The sequence below is a fragment of the Rissa tridactyla genome, chromosome 6, assembly GCF_028500815.1.
Source record: "Rissa tridactyla isolate bRisTri1 chromosome 6, bRisTri1.patW.cur.20221130, whole genome shotgun sequence".
Lineage (NCBI taxonomy): Eukaryota > Metazoa > Chordata > Aves > Charadriiformes > Laridae > Rissa > Rissa tridactyla.
The window spans coordinates 8907273-8929366 of record NC_071471.1 but is presented as its reverse complement, the minus strand read 5'-3'; the positions used below and the strand labels follow the sequence as shown (position 1 = coordinate 8929366).

Genomic DNA, 22094 nt, shown 5'->3' with positions numbered 1-22094 from the left:
ACTGGGACAGATACACTTGCATCCAGCCACCATTCCTGCTGCCTCTACATGCAAAGAAAGCACGTCAAATTTTTGCAGCAAAACAAACAGGCAGTCGTGGCACCAGCAAGAAGCTGGAAGAAAGGATGACAGGGGGAGGAGGGCAGCTATACTCCAATACATTTTCTTGTAGACGATGCTAAGTTCCATATGATATTTCAATTCGTTAAGAAAAAACAAAACAAAACAAAACAAACTACTGTACTTCAAATAAAGTTTCTGCTACTCTCTTACAACTGCTAGATAAGCTTGAGAAAGTTTCATGAATTTATATTACTTACGAAAAAACATAACACTGAAGAGAAGTTGAAACAACCAAATGCCCGTAGTTCAAAGAGGCCTTAATAACCCTGTCACGGAATTCCAACAAATCTACTGCATCATTAATAACATTGTGCACCTAATCAAAAGAAAATTTTGGTTGAATAAAACAACAATAACTGAAGTGAAAACTAATTAGTGAAATATTACGTTCTTTCTTATTATAAGCACATGCTGATGCTATTATGCCATTAGCAGAAGAACATATATATCTGGGAATAAGCACTTTCACAGCACTGGTGAAAACTTAAACCCAAAGGTTCTGTAAACTCTGAATAAAGAATGAACAATTACTGAAGTGCTTAATAGAGTTCCTTAAAAGAAGAGAGCAATTAATGCATACTTGGAATACATAAGATACAAACGCAGTATCATTGTGTTGGGAAAATTATCTGAGATCAAGGATGTCTAAAAGTTCCCACTTTAAGACTCAGTGTTCAGTTGCTGATTATTTAAACATTTGAAATATAGTATTTCAGCAATCCCATCAGAAAAACTCGGCAAAATCCAAGATTTGGATAAAGATATGTTGTCTAGATGTTGAATAGCTCTAGCATATATTTTAATGCTACCACACTCTGAAGTAAGGGAAATTTAGGAGACAGCCTTGGTAAGCAGGCTGTGGCCTTGCCATTTCTGTGAAAATTTGCTCAAAATATAATATTTCAATAAAATCAGTTTGCCTGTAATCAACACAGATTTCTGAGCTCAAAGATTTTAGGCAGCTAAAATCTAAGGAGTTATCTTATGACAGGGATTTTTTGTTTGTTTGTGGGGTTTTTTTTGTTTTGTTTTGTTTTGAATAAGACATCACCATTCTGAGGGTGGTAACTTCTTTTCGATTTTCTCCATTATGCAACCAATTGCAAAACAAGGACTGAACTCAATTATTATGAAAGCCTAGAAACCATTTCCAAAGACATAATAATTGCTATGTCTACTGCAGTGACATGTCCATAATTAACTTAGCTATTGTAGTACTCAGAAAAAAAGAATGCATCTAGAACTTCTTTGTAGGTAATATTTTGCTATCCAGATATATGGGAATAAAATAAAATCACTATAAAATAATAAAATAAAATATTAGCACTGAATCAGGGTTAGCTATACTTCCTCAGTTGTTTGCATATTCAAACACCCTGGAGATTATTCAGAGAGCCCATCTGTTACGAGTCGATGTCTGGGAATGAAAGAAGAAATATGAATTTTTACCTGCTAATTTGTCTTCTGTGTTCCCAGACACTGACTCATGTTATCCCACCCACCGGACCAAACTGTAATAGAGCATTTCTGTTGTTACAACTTTTCCCAATTACATATTCAACATTAAAAGAATCAAGACCGAAAAACATTTAAGGGCCTAATTAGGAATTTAGGAACTTGACTTCGATATTGAAAATATTGGCCTGGTGTCCAATACCAAATGTGTAATTTGGAAAATTTGTAAGAATGGAAATCTTATATTATCCCAGCGTTCAGAGAGCGAATGTTGTGAGTCAGTGTCTGGGAACACAGAGGACAAATTAGAAGGTAAAAATTCATATTTTTGTATTAATTCCCAGATATTTGGTAACCTAAATGTGGATTCAGGCCAAAGTTTTTCAAAAGAAGGATCCTAAACTTAAGCTCCAGAAACCACATGTAGGGGCCTGTTTCATTTCCAGCAGTGCTGAGACTTGGCAGCTCCCACTGAGGTCAATGCCTATTTCTCAGTACTCAGCTGGAAGCACCACACAGGTACCTGATGTATGTTACATGATATACGAGAAACGTCTGGAGCTTTGGAAGATCTGAATCTAGGCTGTAATACAGTATGTGGTGCAGAAATGCACATTACAACTCTTTACAGTTACAGTCAGCAACCAAATTTATCTGGAAATGCCCTAAGACAGCAACATTCATCATAGCTTCATTAACAACACGGAAACATTAGCTATTACAAAGTGCATCAGTGTCTCCAACAACTCATGAATGCAGATAAGGTAAAGAAAGATCCTCTATATTATCTACACTTAGTTAGGCGGCTTCATCTTTGCTGACAGTTACTGTAATACTATTTAATATGGCGCTTTGGTTTTGGCCAATGTATTTGTATTGTTTTCTGCATAAATATTTTCATTACACTTGAAATTATCTCTCTCTTCTAAGTGGCCTCCCACAGCTAATTTCACATGCTCTTCAAATGAGCTTTGCATTTTTCTAGAGGATAAAGTACTTCTGAGTTCTGTGATTCTGCTCCATCTGGTAGTATGGTTTGGTTTACATGGATCTGATCTTCTGTACCACTGATAATTATTTACATCTTTTGCTAACTCTGGCCATTTTATGATCTTAAGCATTTTTAGTCCTATATACACAGAAAAAAAAAGGATAATGTTTTGTCGAGGATTAAAAATCCCCATTTTGTATTAAAAAAAAGCCTTAGAAAACTAGTAATGAGAATGCACTGCTCTGAACTGTGAAGATTACCTCCATGGTCCTCCTCTTAATTAACGTTATTTCAAAGTTCTTCCACTCCCAGCGTTGCTCCACAACATGGGCAAAAATGACATGTCCGTTTCCACATGCTCCAGCTAGTTGAGTGCCATCAATAGACCAAGCAATATTAAATATGCTGCCAGTGTTGGGCTTCTCTAAAGCATAAGACCACTTGCAGAAAACGAGAAAAAAATTCTTAATTTTTCTGGTACTTTTTGGAAATTATTTGTTGTAATAAACAGATTTGCATGCTTATAATTTTTTAAGAAACATCAATGAACTAACTTTTTATTACAACTTGAATAAGCAAACCAAAGAGATGAGATATCTTAAGTCAGATTGTTGAAAAGCAGGGATCCAGAAAGGAAAACCATCAGGTATGGCAGAAATGATAACGTCAGACTGCCTGAAGTACATTAGGTATAGTTATCTAGTCACAAATACATTTAAAGTGTACCTAGTCATTAATGAATCTGGACAATCACTAGATAAAAATTAAATGAACATACTTAGAAACATGGTTACATGAGTGCAACGGGTGATGGTCTTAAGTGTGATGCATTCAGTTTATGCTGCAGTGACAGCAGTTCCTGAATATAAATACCAAGGCCTAGGCAAAATCAGTCAGTATAAACAAGGCGTTCCTATCCCAAGTTGACAGAGAATTGCAAAGCTCTTGTGTTGCTTCTCTCTGCGCTTCCAACATAAGGGACATTAGTGGATTATGAAAAGCTCCAAAAGCAATGCCTGTATACTGTTCTCCTCCTAACACAAAAGAGAAGCTAGATACTTTGCCTACCTTTTTCTGTCTCTCGTTACTGTACGAGGGAAGGATGTATGAAAAATTGCCAGTTGCTATGCTTGCAATAACAACAAAAACTGGAAACATTACTGCACCAAAACAGTGACAGCTGGCCCAGCTTTGGAGAGAACCAGAAACAATAGCTCTGTGTGTCGCATTTGTTTTAGACTAATTAAGAGGTGCTCACATGAGAGTATCACAGTCTAATGTCGCGGAGGCACAGGTCAAATAACTGTATTTCAGAATCTTATTATCAAAATAAGTAGCGTATCTGCTTTCCTACAGAGCTAGAAATTCAAACGGTAGGCAAAGTAGCATCATTGTACATTTTCCTGGTAACTGGATTTTGCAAGGTGGAAAGGCTCGCTTGGACTTAACACATTTCTGTGGTATTGTGGTTAATAACTTTCCTTCATCTTGTACTATGGGTTGACATCATCTACGTCTATCAAAATATAGTTATCAGTTTGGTTTGTTGGTTTTTAAATGGAGGCCCCGAATCATTGGGATAGTAGGAAGCAGCAGTGACTGGAAGCTTGCAGTACGGATCACGGACCAGGAGACACGCTGCTCTGCCCAAGCAGCCAGCCAGCCTCGGGCTAACGACAGAGATTATACAGCAGTTCGTGAACTGTGGGCTGGCTGCTAAAACATGCTTTTAATTAACAAAAAAAACAAAAAAAAAAAAAAAGAGCTTTATACTCTCTAGCAACAGGGTGCACATTGCTCCCCATCCTGCCCACGTGGCTCCATGGAATCACCTGTTCCAGTGCAACAGGGATGCGCTTTAATGAAATAGCACCCGATTTCTTACCCTTTGACACACCCCCATACTTTAATTCTCACCATTAGCATTGCAAAAAATAAAACCATAAATCCCCCTAGCACAAAGAACAAGGAATAAGTATTAAAACTAGCATTTGGTTTTTTCCTTTTGATCCATAGCATGAATGTAGGTACGAGAGAAGCTTACACTTAGTACTAAACCTAATTTTGTTCTTTTTCAATATTTAAATTTCCTCCAACGAAGAACTTTATTCTTAAATTCACCCAGCCTTATGTATGAGACTCATCTAAAGTTTAGCTGGATCCTTATTAATACATTCTTGTCAAAAACTAGAAGTTGTTTCAGGTCAAGACACTTGTTTTCTATTTCTTGCATCTCAGAAATACGGTTTGTACAAATCATTACAAATCTCCAAACAAGTGTTTCCCTGAAAGTGGGTGACAAAAAATGAAATAACCTTTTTATAGACTTTTAGGAAGACATTAAACCAGGTTTTAAAACAACAGGCGAATCTCAACTATTGCCTCTTCAGAACTGTGTAAGAGTATTTTAAAAAGCATTTAGCAATTGAAGAACTACCTGAACACTCAAAAACACTTGAAATCTTAAGAATCAAATCAGTAAGAAAAAAAACATGCAACTGACGTTAAATGTGGACATTGGATTCTCGTGACTTTTGGATACATGATATTATACCAAAGGGGAGACAGCTGGAAGAAAACAGTCACCTAATGCTTCTAACACATTTCATCATATTCTGATTTCTTTTGCAGTACACATAAACCCCAAGAAATACTAAGTCCTTCACACAAAGTCTTCATATGATTTATAAGAAATGAAATCACAAAAATTACAATAAAATAAAGGCGTCAGACTTAAACGTTCGATAGCAAGGAAACAAAATGGGATGAAATTCAACCTCCCAGTTGTGCTAATGATTTGCAGAATAGCATGTAAGATGACCTACTGAGTTAAGGCTCTTTTACTGCCTACGCGCATACGCGTGAGTGAAAGACAATGTCAGCACTGACTGAATTTCCAATTTCAAGCACTCAATTTTAAGGCTGCAGCTTCCATGCCTCTTGGCTGACAGACGCACCATTCACTGCCCATATGATCTGCAGTTGGGGAGGCAATTGCAATTTTTGGAGAAAAGTCCACAACCTACTCTTCCCTCTCACCGGGATGAATTCTGTATGAAACACACTATAGTAATTAAGTGCATAATATTTAACCATGTCTGATATCCTTATACGGCAAATGAGTAAGCTCTTGAGGTTGCAGGACGAACGATTGTAACAAGCCCACTCAGAGAATGCTCTAAATGCCCTGTGTCTGAGACAGATTTTTCACAGCTGGCCAGATGTGATCTGAGAACAGTTTGAAGAAGTACTATTTCAAAACTGAATATTGGGATCCTCCCAAACAGACAAGGCTGTTTCTAAGGTCATTTCCCTTAGATCAAGAATCTACTCACCAGTCCGAATGAATAATAAAGGGGCATGAAGCCATGAAGCCATCAACTAAGAACCAATTTAAGGAGCTTGAAGAATGTGGCTTTGGTGCTGCTTTCTTATGCATAGAAGAGCATAGAAGATACACTGCACCGCCGAGAGGATACATCTCCAAAACTACTTTTTTTTTTTTAACCAGAAGCCTTTTTTTTTCCCCCCAGGTATTTGAAATACTCAGTAAAATATTTCCAGATTACAACCTAATTTTTTTTTTTAAATATATACAGCGATTCCAAAGTTTTATTTTCCAGTTATTTTTGAAAGCTCTCAATATAATTCAGACCACTCCAATGATTCATACTCCCTGCAGATGTCCAGTACGTTTATCATGTGCACAAAATGTTGTAATAAAAGTCATTTAGCTCTCCATTTCTAAGAAAGGAACAATTTTTAAAACCCGAAGTAGCTATTATGTATTTCCTAGATATACAGAGTTAAAAAAAAAAAAAAAGACTACATGAATGTTGTTCTAACATTCGCTGCAATATTATACTTTGGTATTACTGTTTTGCTTACAGTTTTCCTGTGTCATAATTAATTTTTCATTTAATTCAATGAACTCTCTCAAGAACAAAACCAGTAGTTATAAAAGTTTCATTATATTAAACAAATACATAAAAGCAGTAACTTAAGATTCCCTTTTCTGATTGCACAATGCAGTAAAAAAGATGAAGTACTATAGTCACTGAATACTGTCTGACTTCCATAAATGGAAACTGAGTAGGCTCTTGAGAAGTCGGTGAAATCGTTTCAATGAGCAGATTCAGAGAACTCTGTGTCCCAGGAACAAGGACAGTCTTTCACATGTATAATATTGATGCTCCAAGACTCAATATGAAGGTTCTAGTTAGTTATTATTTCTGGACTGAATGCAATAAATTAAGAATGTTTATCCACATAATACCACAGCATAAACGTTTTGAAAAAAACATAGTGAAGAAAAAGTATTTTCTTCTATTTTAAATTATAAGAGTAATACCGATGTCAGCTGTGCAAAGCACACTTGGTTGTTCCTGGCGGGTCCCTGTTTCGGCTCTGTTTACCAGTACGTGGAGTTTTGAACAGGGAATGCTGACATAAACTGAACTACAGCTGATACTGCTCAACCTCCCCACAATGTCATAATCTACACAGGATACCTAATCTACTGACTTTAATAATAGTCTTTGCCCATTATTTTGCCTTTGTTTATGAAAAGAAAATGTGCAATCTCCTCCATAATCCATTCCAGAAATCAGAGCGCAGAATGGACTAACAACAAATACACGCTCTTGGCCTTTTATGCTCCAATTGATACAAAGACAAGTGTGCTAGAACCTCCTCCTACCCAAGTCTGACACACAAACTGTTTCAGGTCCTAATAACTGAGGATGTCTATTTATTTAATTCTTTTTTAAGTGAAGGCTCAGTTTTCCTTGTGGCCCATAGGGCATTTCACATTAGCGCAGATGTAGCTGACATCTGAAAATACATTATAGTCTGACCGTCCATTAAAAGCCGGCAATCTACTCTCACTACTTTCGAGTGATGAACCAACACTTCAGTGCAAACTGCCCAGAAGCTTCTCATCGGAAAGTGACTATTAATTTTCTGATGTAATGGAAGGTAAATTGAATCTTACAGGATCATAAAAATCAATTATCCAAAGCAAATCCACATTTAGGTGCCTTATAAACACTGAATGTACACACATACATGGAATTAGCTCATGGGTAATACATACGTATATATGTCTATAGAAGCCCCGCCTGATATTTTATTGAGTATAAAATGTAATGATATTTTACAATATAAGACGTATTAGGTTTTCAATTCCTACCACACAGGAATCCACAAAAGATTCTACAAACCGGATAATACATACGTAACTGGAGGTAAGGAAATCCAGTGCTACATGTGAATATTGGGCAATTTACCTGAAAAGGAGAAACTAACCTTGACACAACTACTGACATACAGAACTGTGAAAGATTCCTGTTGCCTTCTTAAACATTTGTTGGACTTGACCCCACTCATTAATGTGAATTATCAAGAACTAAGCCACGACCTCCAGGTGAGGTATTAAACTGCACATTAGAAGGACAAAGCCAAACAGAAGATATCTGAAATTCTCCTGAAATCCAAGCACATTCTCACAATTATTAGACCCAAGAACTAAAAATAGGATGAAAAACTGTCCCATATAAATTCTTAACCTTAGAAAATGAAACAGTGATGTAGTTCTCTAAATAGATTATTACTTCCATAGATAATCCATATGTTTTCATTTTCTTCCCAAAGTTACATTAGCCAATTCTAATAAATTAAAACATGCCAACTTGGAAAGAATTGGTCAACAACATAACTTCATGGGAAACCTCTCTGTAATATTTTTTCTTTTATTGAGCTACAAAGAATTCAGGATCATGACTGTTAATAAAGGTAGATGAAATAGAGACAGCACAGAAAAAAACCTTATTTTTGTTACACTGCCAAAAGCATATATCTCCGTGAAACAAGACTAAAACTAAATGTAATGAGATCAAAGCTCACTGTAACTATCAAAAGCAGATTTGCTTGGGTTTTCATAGTGCTCTAGTTTAGGATAATTCAGCACTATCAGAATAATACGAAAATATATGCATTGTATAAATTCACTTTCAAAATCCTGCTATCTCTTTTATATTTGTATAACATCTAATGTTAATTTAAAGGATATATTATGTTACTTTTATAATAGCCACACAATTTACTGTCCTGAATGAAATTCACGCCGTGTTTAATGCTAAACACGCAAATTATTTTCAAAGCTTCTCTGTAGATACCTGCTACATTGTAGTTTTAAAATTCTTGGATGTTTTTTTTCCTCCTTTGTTGATAGTTTAAAAAATAAGGAAAGAACGACAAACATGGCTACTGTTTAACGTAGGACCAACCCTGGACATCAAATTAATGTAATCAACTTTCATTAAGTTCAAGTCTGTATCTTTTTGATAAAAAGCTGAATAGAAACATGTTACCACAGAGCTCAATATTTTTTAGCCACAGAACCATACTAGGTTTAAATGGGGTGGTGGGTGGGGAGTTGTTGTTACACTTGCAAAATGGAAGTTTTCCTTTATTTTCTATAGATATTAGGCAATATTCCCTGAATTTTATTACGTTTTCCAAATCTTTTTTATAGAATTTCTAGCAAAATTAGACATTCCAGGGAGCAAGCCATGGAATACAAAATGCCATGTATAATAGAATCAGGCAAAAATGCAAACTACCAGTCTAGTAAAATGGCCACTATTCATTCTGTAATAAAAGAGAAAGTTTGTAGAATGTATATAATAATTTAAAAACTTGAACTTACAGATTTATGCAGAGAATTGCTTTCGTAACAAAGCATTTGCTAAGCATAGTGATGAAATCAAGGTAACAGTTAATCAAAAGGCAAGATTTAGCAGTCAAACGAACATCTATTTATGAAAACAGACCGTAGATAAACATCACCAGAAAAAATGTTCAACAAGAAGAGCACAATTAATTTGGAAAAGAACAACAACCAAAAATCAAATCAAGCTGATCAATCCCCATTAAGGGTAAATAGTAAACACATCATTAATGGAAGAAAATCTCAAAGGCCTCCCAAAACCAAATGCATACATGCATTCAGAATCATTAAAATATAAATTTGATGTCCATCTTTGCTAACTTTTGTTGTCAATTTTAAAAGGATTCCTTTGACCACAGTGTTTCGCTTTAAAGTTTTTTATCAGTTATCCTTCTATGCTCTCCAAGGCACTGGGAAAGCAACCTGTCTTTGGAACAGATGGGTATGGTCCATTTTTTAAGATATTTATGTGGGAGTGGAGTGGGGACGGAGGAAATCAGTGAATTTCAGTCATTCTTACCATCTCTTGCTGTGTAAATATTTTGACCTGATCAGTAATGTCAAGGGAAGCATGCAGAGCCACAGGAAATAGCTGACATAAATGAACTTTTTAAGCACTGCCCTCTAGCCAAGTGATTAGATTCTGAAAAGCTGTGAACACGAGGAAGGCTAAAGTCTACCCATCAATACATCCAGCTTTACATCTCAATATATATACTTTAAAAATAATCTTAGCGCTCTCTGCAGGATTAACGATCATGGACACTAAAGCAGGCAACAAATTACTACATTAGATGTATTTTGTTTTGTATTCTGTTGGATAGCCATAATAATTTCTTTTGGATACATAATGCTATTGGAGCAAATGAAGAAATAATGAAATGAAGAAATTAAACTTTTAAAGTTACTATTATATTTGGAGTTTTCTTTTTTAATATCAAGCTGCTAGAACAAAGTAACCAGGTGAAAAGAACAGGAGAAAAGAACATACTCTAACAGAATTTAATTTAATTATGTCCCCAAACTGAACACATATGCTAGAGAAGAGTTAATGATACATGTATCGCCTGATGGCTCCCTGAGGACCAATTTGCCAATACAACTCCATTACATCAGACATAATAAAAATGTCTATGTTGATCAGTAAAAGCCAGGTCTGGTTCTCTTCAAACTCCATCACTCTGGTGGTATGCGAATCATTCTTCCTTTTCCCTCAATACTAGCAAAGCTAGTTCTTTAGTAACTATTTACATTTAATGTCAGGAAAGGAACTTTCATGAAAAATCATGACTTTTGAAGATAATAAATTACCATTGGTAGCTGCTAAACAAACAAATGTGTCTGCCACTAGCTACTGTACGTGTCTTTGTTTCTTTAAGAGTGGAGTAATAACCCAGGCAAAAGAACCCTTAATTTTATGAAAAAATAAAACTATCTGCATTAAAATTTCAAACAAAGTCCACAAGCCTATTCAATATTGAATGCTGATTAAAAAATTACTGGTTTTCAGATAGCAGGAGCTGGAACCATAGTTATAGTAAATTCTATTACATAATAACTAGCAAGAAAAACAGTAAGGCCCTAGGGATCAAACCAAAAGCTATATGCTACAAAACAGACAGAAAATATCTTCTTTACCTCATTGTCTTTTATACCTACTTTATCTATTTTACCTATGTGAGTGGTACTCTAATCTTTTGCACAAATTCACACCTCAGGTTCCAACTCTATTCACTACTTTACTCTCTGAACTTCTGACTGTGTTTGTAACACACAGGTAATAAAAATCTCCTTAAAATAAGTATCTTAAAAATGTAGATAGCAGAAATAAAACACCTTTTTTCAAAACTGGAAACATAATACCTTCCAAAAGAAAACTGCGTGTGAATACTTTTGTTTTACTTCAAGATAATTATCATCAAATTTTACTTACACAGATTAAGTAGCACTAAGAATTTCCCCAAGCAAGTAAGAGGAAAAGGCACAGAAAACAGAAGCAATGCCTACTTCAAATTTAATGCCTAGCTTACACTTACTTCTGTCAGTGAAGATTACTGAAACCATAATCAGTATAGAAAGCGAAAAATGAAGACTCAGAGATCTGATCCTGCATGCCTCTTCTCACATAATTTTTAAAGGCTCTCCACGAATGTAAAAATACTCAAAACACACAGAATCATAGAATTGCCTAGGTTGGAAGGGACCTTTCAGATGATCTAGTCCAACCCTCAACGTAACTCTGACAAAAACCATCACCAAACCATATCTCTAAGCACTATGTCTACCTGTCTTTTAAATACCTCCACGTACAGTGCCTCAACCACTTCCCCAGGAAGCCTGTTCCAGTGCTTAATAACTCCTTCAAGTTCATGGTAAGGAGAACTATGCTCTGCTGAAGATACCCGAAAACACCACAGCGAACACTTCCCAATCTGAGCAAAAGAGCAACAAACACAAGAAAAGAGGCAGAGAATGGGACAATAAAAGTCCCACACCAGCAAGGTTCGATGCAATGCGAGTCTGAACAAAAAGTTGCTGAACTACACGAAATCCAGAGAGACAATCAGGTCAATCTGTGCTCTACACTAACTTACTTAGAATACCAATGAAAGTAGATGAAACTGCACTAAATTCATTTTAATTGGAGACCAAGTTGCAAAAAAACCCTAGGTCAACAACAACAAACTGGGACTAAAGTTTCAAGTGAAGGAAAAAAAAAAAAAGGGGAAACAAAGGTTATCTCTTTTAGGAGCCTTTGCCTTTTCTCTCACAACAGTTAAGAAGTAAGAGACGATTAGATGAGAGGATTAAAGTATGTCTTTACCTTGTAAAACTGCCAAGTTTAGACATCAGAAGTAGAAGCATGAATGTTCTCTTAGCTCCTCTTTTACTTCTGCTTTAGCCTTATCATTTTTAATGACCGACAATCACATTTTGTGATTCTTCATAAGATGGGCTTGTCAACTCTCAGCATTTTTTAAGAAAAAAAGCTAAATAATAAAAGCACAGGACATTTTTCTTCTACCTCCTTTTTAAAGATAGGTTATTGTTATATGCTGTCCTGGTTTGGATGGTCTCTCCCCCTCTGAAGCGAGAGAGGTTAAAAAGAGCATCTGCCATTTGTTTGGTGGCCAGCCCAGCCCAAACCACCACACACACTCCTATGGTTAGTAACTGCATTTTATGATTGCCTTTCAAGAGATGCTTGCAAACTTGCAAACACCAAGGTGTTTTTAAGCAAAAAGCTAAAAAATGCACAAAAAACCTTAATGTCCTGAAAAACAAAATCTTATAGAAAAAAAATTTCTCCCATCCAAAACATATTTAGAAGTGCAGTTAAACAGATCAAGAAGTCAGTATCTTAAATCAGATACACCCAATAGAAAGGTGCTGGAAGTCATGACTAGTTTTTGCTAACAAAAATCCCTGTACGTGTATATCTGTAGGAATATATACTGTATTACCAATAAATCTGTACAATTCCACAGCTGCTATTGCTCCGAGTTGTTACTTACCCCGGTTTTATCACATAGACGCAAAGTATGAAAAGACCCCACAGCAAATAATTCTCCATCCCCAGCCCAGGCAACGGAGGTTATAGGATATTCATGGGGCTGTGAGCTGTACAGTACACGTCCATAACTGTCCCAAACCTTGAAAAAAAGTTACATATATATCTACATGATATACATTTTGCATATTATAGTTCACTTTTCATTAAATGTTGTTCCTAATTAATATTGGTTTGTTTAATACGATAGACTTTGCTTTGCTGCTATGGCAAATGTTACGTTATTTTGTATAAAACAATTTGAACTAATGAGTTTTGTTTCTTGCGAATTACTGGAAGTCTGTAAAATAAACACAAGGTTTATTCCATTTGCACTCCTTTCCCAACAATGCGAGGCATCTCTGCAAATTTCCAGACCAAAGACATTTTCTCACTGATTGAAATCAACAGAATACCAGGAAGCCAATTCAGAGTGAAGTAATTTAATTTTAACACTTTAATATTTTTTTTAAAATTTCTTAATTGTGTATGTTTTTATCACAGTCATTATACACTTAAGAGAACGATACAACCAACATATGACACAATTAAAAATAAGTTCCTATGTAAGGGAAGAAACACAATATATGCTTTTGGATACAGAATAGACCAACCAAAAAATTTCCTAAGGGATTCATTAATGCTCCTGTAACAGAAAACAGTAGCTTTATCTCCTCTAATTTTATATGTCATTACCTTTTTCAGTATATGTCATAGCTTATACTACTTCCAGTAAGCATTTCTATATTTCTACATATTTTCCTTTCGGAGTTTGTTTCACTTGCATTTTACCTATTTTTATATTCTGCCATACTTGGAAAAAAAATATTCTGATTTTATGCTACTAAAGAGAGCAAGATGTATTTACAAGTAAGAAACTCAGGGTAACAAGTTTTTTCTTGAAAATTGAAAGACTTCTCATTTAATTGTGAGCTCCCAAGTATTATTAGAATTAGAAGACATCAGAATGCCTAATATCTTTTTTGGTCATTTAGCTTCCCTAAAAAGTTAACCAGTACTCACCTTATATTTACAATCTTCACCTGCAGAAAGAATTAGATCATTAACTGAGTTCCAGTCAGTTTTTAAAATAAGTCCATCATGGGCTTTCCACTGAAATGAAAAAAAAAATAAATTAAATATAGATGCCACGAGTCTGACAACTTCTATTTTCAGTATTTATCATTCATCACTTAGTGGGCATTCATACACTCCAACGTAGATCAGGGTTTTCAACAGTACAAATGCAGAGATGTCATTTCTTCTGCAGAAAAACAAACTGAATACAGCCTGAACAAGGCAGAATGAAACCATGTTCTGTATGATTACTTCGGTATCTTTCTGCCTTTTCATAACAAACGAAAAGGGAAAGACAAGAGGGCATGGCTTCAAGCTGCAGCAGGGTAGGTTTAGAAACATTAGGAAACATTAGGAAAAAATTCTTCACAGACAGAGTGGTCAGACACTGGAATAGGCTGCCCAGGGAGGTGGTGGAGTCACCATCCCTGGATGTGTTTAAGAGTCGTTTAGATGTGGTGTTGGGGGATATGGTGTAGGGGAGAACTTTGTAGAGTGCAGTTGATGGTTAGACTCGATGATCCCAAGGGTCTTTTCCAACCTAAAGGATTCTATGAGTCTATTCTATGATTCTGCATCTTTTTGCTTTTTATTTATTTATGAAAAGAAAAATGCTCACTCACATGCCTGAAGAATATCCACAGAATAAACTGTCAATTTTTATTTTTTTTTTAGTTTAGAGAAACGAACAATCTCCTTATTCTCAACAACACTCAAAAAAGGGTGGTGGGGGAGAAATGAGTGGTACACATGTTGCATGGAAAATTTTAGCACAAACATTTTATGTTTGGCAAAACTCTTAATAATTTTAAAAAGTATTCACATGGAAATGCGAGACAGCCTTCATGTATTAATGATACCTGCAAAACTTTAGCATTTGGCTGAAGAGGTTTAATAATCAGCTGCTTCCCTGAAGTATAGAGAACTTTTTCAGAATCAGGTCCCCAGGCTACTGAGTACACTGGTGTTCCTGTAGACAGAAAAAAAAAAAGAAACATTACATTTCTTACCACTTATCTGATCAAATTATGCAGAAACTGCTATAGCCACTTCAAACTGGTTACTTAAAATCATACACCAAAAATTTGAGAGTGGAAGAAAGCTAAAGTAGGGGCAACCATTTGTCCTCCACACTTGTCTGACTGCACTTACGGCCACGTTTACTGGTTCACTTCATGTTTTAGACAGCCACAGGAAGAGCAGTAAGAGACAGATGCAACCCAGAAGGAAAAACTTAGAAGACTTTAGCTCATGCTGCATACCCTTCCAACACCCCTCAAGGAAATAAAAATACATAGAGTGAAGTCCTGGCAAATTCACTTGAGTAAACCATCAAATACCTACCACTTTCCATGGGGTCACTCTGAATTTAACTCTGAACAAATCAACTCTATGCAAAACAAACAATGAACTGATGGATTGTCTGCTACATCTGGGTTACTGAAAAAGTGTATGACTTTACTACTGCTACAGGTATCTCTTTTTCTCATACTGTACTTATCCAGTTTTTCAATGCATCCCTTAAGACCTACTGATTTTATTGCAAGGTCTGTCCCAGCAGACTCTGACAACATGTACCACTTGCTTCTTCATTTTGTGCTCTTTCTAAAACCACCTCTGAAAGAATTAAAATCACCAAATTTCTTCGTCTATTGTATGATTTCTTCTTCAGTCAAATCATCGTTACTAGACAATTTTGTTTCTTTAGCTTCACTGAACCTCATGTATATACTCCCACTTGCTTTTGTTTCCCCACAATTGTCCTTCTCACCTTTGGGTCACTTTTCATCTTCAAGATGCTTTTCTCTCACCTTGATGTACTGATCCCCTGGCTCATGGTTAACTGGGACACTGCAAAGATTTGTGCTGCCCTTTCCATTTATACAATTTTCTCTATTATATCAAAAAAAGCCCTTCACGGTGAGGTCACTTTTAAGGTCTAACTGCATCATGGCATCTTTCATTCAGTATTAAAATGTTAACTCTTCCCAGCTGATCAGTCCACAAAGTCAGCCTTCAATGACCACCTGTCAAATCTTCAGATCTTTTCTCTTGCTGTTTAGTTTGTAGACACTTCCTACAAATACCTACAAAACCATTTCATGTTTACCTTGAAATTCCTGCAAACTCATTTGCCAGAGTACCTACAATATGATTAAATTCAATGCTGAGACCACTGGCTGCGATGCTGACCAATACCTAACTTAAAAGCAACAAATATTTGTATGAAAAGTAAGCTCCGCAAGTCAGATACGTGGTCCACCACGCCACCACCTATCATTTTAATACTGTGGGTTTAATATTGCTTCTCTCTCAAACCTCATTATCTATTGCCATTTACCATGCTATTAATTTGTAAAACTTTTTATAAGTGAACAGTTTTATACAACTCCAGAAAACAAAGTTAATAGCTGCATTTTATATTTACTTAATCTTTTATACTTTGATGCAATTTTATTCCCAATTGACACTTATGAGATGCCGAAAATCAACATGACAACAGTCATCCTAATACTTATCAACAGACATCAGGAAATAGCTCTTTTCACCTACAACAGTGAGATGGAACACAAATGTGGGTAGAAAAAGCTTTGTATTGCACCAAAATTATTCTTTGGAAGATGTTTAGGCTCCATAACTAAGTCTCTAACAAAACAGATATTTTTGTTTTGCTGCACATATAAAAAAAACAAACATCCCATACACAAGCAACTTGCAAAACAAACAACAACAAATAAAACTAGAAAAAGTGGCCTGCAGACTTCACAGACTTTTCGCAATTAATTGCAAACGTTTTTTTCCAGATTGAAAACTCCAGAATGATATATCTAGAATAAAGCTGACTGTTTCGTTTTAAAATCATGTTATGTTGCAGTATTCAAATGACCTTTTTTGAAAATAGAAGGAAGTAAAAAATTACATGGAAAAAGCATCCAGGAAAAAAAAAAATCAGACTTGCCAACTATGCAAATATTTTCCATAGTACTTGACAGGATTAGTCTCCCCTGAAGAAGAAGAATCAAAGTATTACAATACTTGACTCCTTGCAAATAAAACTAAGAAAGTTAGGTAAAGAGCATGTCCAAACATTTATTTCTATCACAGCAGAAGCCCTGTAGCAATGGACAGCAAGTTTCGGCACCGCCTCAATGTTACACTGCATATAAAACTGCAAGGAGGGAGACTGTCAGACCATTCTCTTTACTTTTTGTAAAACTTACTTCCATATCTTCTGAAATGGGAAAGAGAAGGCTTATTTCAGGCTTCTGGTTTTCTCTAACAACCCTAATATTTTCACTGGCAGAAATAAGGCCTTTGAAGACACAATTCAACTGTCTAAACACAAGCACCTAAGTGATGTGCTGCACCCAGGGTACTCTAAGATACCCACGTGGAGCTTACTGACACGACAGAGGACCTGAAGCAGAGCCATCTCCTTCTGGAATAGATTTGGAGGTTAAGCAGAATTAGCCCAATGAACCTCAAATGGCACTAATGACACATCTACATCAACGCAACTGAATTGTACCCCAAAACTCTGTTTGCGAAATAAGAAACCACAGAAAGACCAATTGTTACAACCCAAATGGTGGTATTTAACCATTTCATAATTTTAGAAGAGGAAAATGGACAGAAATTCTCCTAAATTCTCAGAGATAGGCACTTCCTAGGGACTCATGCATATTTCAGCTGATAACTATGTATCAAATTGCTCAAAAGAATTAAAATCGATCGAATAAACAATCTTTTAATATATCTTTAATTTATGATAATAAAAAACTCCACAAGGCTTAAGGTAAAATTTTCTAAGACACATTCGACATACTAAGTTCCATTTCAAAAAATGACTCAGGAATCTCTTTTTATGGGAATATTTTGATGAGATTTAGATACTTAAATGATGGAACTGCTGTATCAGCTGCCCTAAAATCATCTAATATCTACTGCTTAAGCCTTTGAATTTTCTCTCTGAGCAAAAAGCTGATTTTATTATGCTAAATCAATTCAGCACACTAAACCTGACTAGAGCTTCAAAATACTCAAACTCTAAACCGAGACCTTGTGTTATTGCTCCTGAATAATTTTGTACTTCATACATTCTCTTTTAGGAAGGCATTTATTTTATGTTACTTAGAAATACAGAATTATGTAAATATTTTTTTTTAACTTGTCAACCATTATAGGAGACAACTCACAGAAACATGCAACATATATTAAGTAAACCTGGCACTAGCTGTTTTCCTACTGGCAGCAATTTATGTTGAAAATGACATAAATTCTGTCACCAGCTGTACAGAAATTCTAAATAAACTAATTTTTGTCCTGCTCTAATGCTGATTTAACAATCAGAAGACTTTTATATTTAAACCAAATGTTTAACTTTTTTATGACGGCTGACTACTTAACCACAATTTCCAGGGCTTAACAGCAGGAGCTAAGTTAACTCATTTCCTTCTGCACTTAACAAGAACTTGGTTGGGAAAAGACTGCCAACACACTGCATTGCTGTGGAAAGAAAAATTCAGTAGAACAGACAAACTGCAGTGAATTGCATTGGTGACAAACAGTTTCAGGAAAAAACGCTCTCTGAGAAAAGAAGGGAGAAAAGCAGAAAAGGTGATACCTGAAGAGAGGATCTGAAGAAGGAACATCAGCATTAAGCACACAGGGTGGGCTTCACATCTCAGTGCTCTACTAGCAGATGTTAATCCCCAGTGAATCCATTCTCGTGGCCAATGCATACGTCAGAGAAAGAGCTAGGGCTGAGTGCAGGAGCGATAGAGCAGTTACTCTGACACTTTCAGCCACAGCAGATACTTCAGTAATTACAACAGTAAGTCTGTGTGACTCTCACAGGAGTAGAAAGATTAATTCAGACAATTTTATGTCTCTCTGTGACAGCACAAAAAAAAAAAAATAGATGCTGCATTTGGAACACAGTTGTCCCTTAAAAAGAAAGTTACACTTCACGATAAACATGTTGTAATTAAACTGTTTACATTGCAACTGTTGTGATTTTGCTTCCATTAATCAAAAAGGCAACCTATACACCAATTATTCACATTACTCCTTGGTGCTTACTCAGCATACTAGCCACTGGAAGCCCATCAGAAAGTCAGCAGGGCCAAAAGACAAGTACTCAAGAAAGATACAGTCAAGTACTAGATCACAAATTCAATTGGAAAGAAAGGTGACAGAAATCGCTTGAAGAACTAGAAATCCATTTGAGGCAAACTGGTAAAATGTGTGGGTCTGGGGATAATCATGTTTAAATGATAAATAAGTGTCATATGATTTTATAATGGGAAGTTATGGCTTCACTGAGAATCAAAAAGCACATGGAGAACACTGACTTGGTCTATACAACACATGCGTATTTCCATTAAGGTTATGGTGATGTCCTTCACCAAATGCTCTTAAAGAAATTAAGTTTTCATGGCACAAGAAATAAAGTCATCCTGTGGATTTAAAATATGACTTTCCTGCAAGGAATTACCCCCTTCTTGACTGGAATTAGGGACACGAGAATAGTTACCAGGATTTGAGCAGGTGCTTTAGCAATGAAATACTTAGGGTCAATCCACAAAGCTTGCTTGCCCTGAAGATTCTCAGATCTTGCAGCAAGTTACCAGCAAAGCTGTCAGCTTCACCGGTGGGATAAGCTAAAGAAATGGTGCTACAGAATAATCTTGATTGTAGTGAGGAAGGCACACCTGCACTCTACTTAATTTTCAGCTTGACCAGTACCTTTGACTTTGTAGGGGACCTGGAGCGTTAGAGAGACAGTGGTTTATGAACCTCAGCAGCAGCAATTTTGGAATGACATCTCAAGAGAGGCTCCGCAACTGTGGGCTCAGCACGGGTCCTACTACCCAGATGTTTGGCCTGCAAAGGACTTGGTTACGGCAGGTGGCACCACTGACACTACAGACTTCACCTCAAACAATCTTAGTGTCAGAGTCTACAAAGCACTGTAAAAATTTATGCTGGTAGAGCCATCTTTTCTTTCAATTGTGGACTTTCAATACTTCCTACTCTTCACAGTTCAGTGGCTCTCTCCAAAGGAACGCAGACACTTTGAGCACAGCATCGTGCTGCAACGTATACAGCACAGAATACACAGACAAATCCTGCTTTAAGCATCATCACGTGGGTTACCAACATATACCAGAGATCTATGAAAAAAAATTACCACATCCAAATGTATCAGGGCACCATGTCAGCTAGAAGCCCAAAGGATTGCAAATACAGCATTTTTTTTAAAAGCTTTCATTTTAAGGAAAAGGAGGAACAGAAGGAAGAATATTAAGATAATCTAAGGATGAAGAAGTGAGATCAGGCTCAAAGAACAACACAGCCATGACAGCAACATTACAGCTCCAGGCTGAATGCAGTAAAGACCATGAGGTCACACTAACTGTATTCCAAGCATCGACATGATGCAGAGACATGTGGCCAGAGCGCTCCATAGATGTACTGAAAAACTTAAAAAAGGGAAAAATATATGTTCATGTTTTTGTAGTGAATAAAAATCCAAAGATAGAATAGGCACATAGACTTTCACCCAAAGATAAGAGCCTGAAAATTTATTTCTAATACAAAGAGTGGAATGAGTAGAGGAACGTTAGCAATGGGAATCCTTTCATTTCTCAAGGATATGCTAAAGGAAGTGAAAATTTAGCTTAAAGATGTTATGTTGTTTAAGAGAGGTATAACAATTTCTGCAGAATCCTATCCTGATCCCAGGTATGCCAATAGCTACAGAGTGGTCTGTGGAAATTTGATCCTACAAAATTAAAGTTTAAAGGGTTTCTGAGCCTGACAGGGTCTTATCTTAAAACACAAAACCAAAAAGACAATTATTCCATGGGGACTCAACTGTACTTTTATACTGTACCAGAAATGTATCAACTGAGAAATAGTGAATAGTATGTGCTATTTTTTTTCTTTTCAAAAATTGCAGTTCAGTTGGCTTATCTTTTTACATTGTAAGCATGAAAAAACATTACATCTGAATATGAACTTCCTTAACAGAATTGAAATACATTTTACATTCACTCCTGTGGTTAAAATGCCTCCAACAGGTTGAAAGAATTTAGATAATTTGTTTTAGAAAGAGATAAGGGTCTGACATTTAACCCAACCCCAGGTGCATGTGGTTTCTTAAAAAATGTCAAAAGGTCACATGATCTCAATGTATGAAGTCTTAAAAACAAAATCTAGCCCAGTATCTTCACTGAAATAGTACAAAAATGTTAGAAATTATGATTATAAAAAAATGCATTTTAAAAACGTCAAACATTATTTGTATAAATATGTATTTGCAGCTTACGCTGTTGCACTTCACAATAGTGTGATTTCAAACTGACTTAAAATAACTGGAATGCTCTAGTATGCATAAAACTGTAGTTACAAAGCCAAGATCAAGGTTAGGTCTCCAAAGCCCCAGTTCAACAAAGAACTTAAGCAAAGGGATCGTTTCACTTCAGTAGGACTGTTTGCATATACTAATTTAGTTACTGGGTTAAACAGAGAGATGAACCAAGGGCTGTTAAGTTTTAAAGTTCAGAGGAACTAACCTACATGCACTTCGCATTTTTCAAGCATTCTTGCAATACTTTTAGAGATTTTTTTTCTTCAGTTTTACCGTAAGAGTCTGTGGCTTGGTATCAAAAACTGGATTTTTTAATTTTTAATTCTTTAGCCTCTCCAGAATCCTTAGGGTGGAACTGAAACTACTGTGTAAAAATGTTGCAGTAATACTTTCAATTTGAAGAATTCAATTTATTTCTTTTTTTAAAGATAATCGTCTTATTAAAAATTCAGTTACCCTGTATTCAACTATGATTTACGTTTAATTTTACTTAAGTTTATCTAGGCCATAAGATCCTTAAACCATTACTGCCAGATTTAGGGTCTGTTATTTACATATATTTCATAATAATTCAAATTTAAAAGTTCTAATGGAACTTTAAGAACATTAACTTACCTTGCTGAGCTAAAGTGGATCTCAGCATTCCACTTTTAGACCAGATTTTCACTTGGCCATCTTCACCAACTGTAAAGTCATCACAGAAATCATAACCTTAAATGCAATAATAAGTCTAACAAACACAGCACTTGTATTTCTCTAAGAAACACTAGGGTTAAAATAAGTCCAGGTCTTC

General features: G+C 35.8%; 1 protein-coding gene across 10 annotated transcripts in view; it reads right to left on the bottom strand.

Moving 5' to 3' along the window:
• The window catches only part of IFT80 (intraflagellar transport 80), a 55816-nt gene that overhangs the window by 18819 nt on the left and 14903 nt on the right, over positions 1 to 22094 (bottom strand). For 9 of the 10 annotated variants that reach the window (XR_008467009.1, XM_054205479.1, XM_054205478.1 and 6 more), the window contains 6 exons: positions 21917 to 21985; positions 14787 to 14896; positions 13873 to 13962; positions 12815 to 12952; positions 2830 to 3009; positions 321 to 439 (listed from right to left, as the gene is read on the bottom strand). Coding sequence is in view for 9 of the 10 variants with exons in the window: in XM_054205479.1 (XP_054061454.1) it covers positions 321 to 439; positions 2830 to 3009; positions 12815 to 12952; positions 13873 to 13962; positions 14787 to 14896; positions 21917 to 21985 (706 nt within the window). In the remaining variant the exon portion in view is untranslated. The remainder of the gene's footprint in view (positions 1 to 320; positions 440 to 2829; positions 3010 to 12814; positions 12953 to 13872; positions 13963 to 14786; positions 14897 to 21916; positions 21986 to 22094) is intronic. The other variant, XM_054205481.1, reaches the window with a different exon arrangement.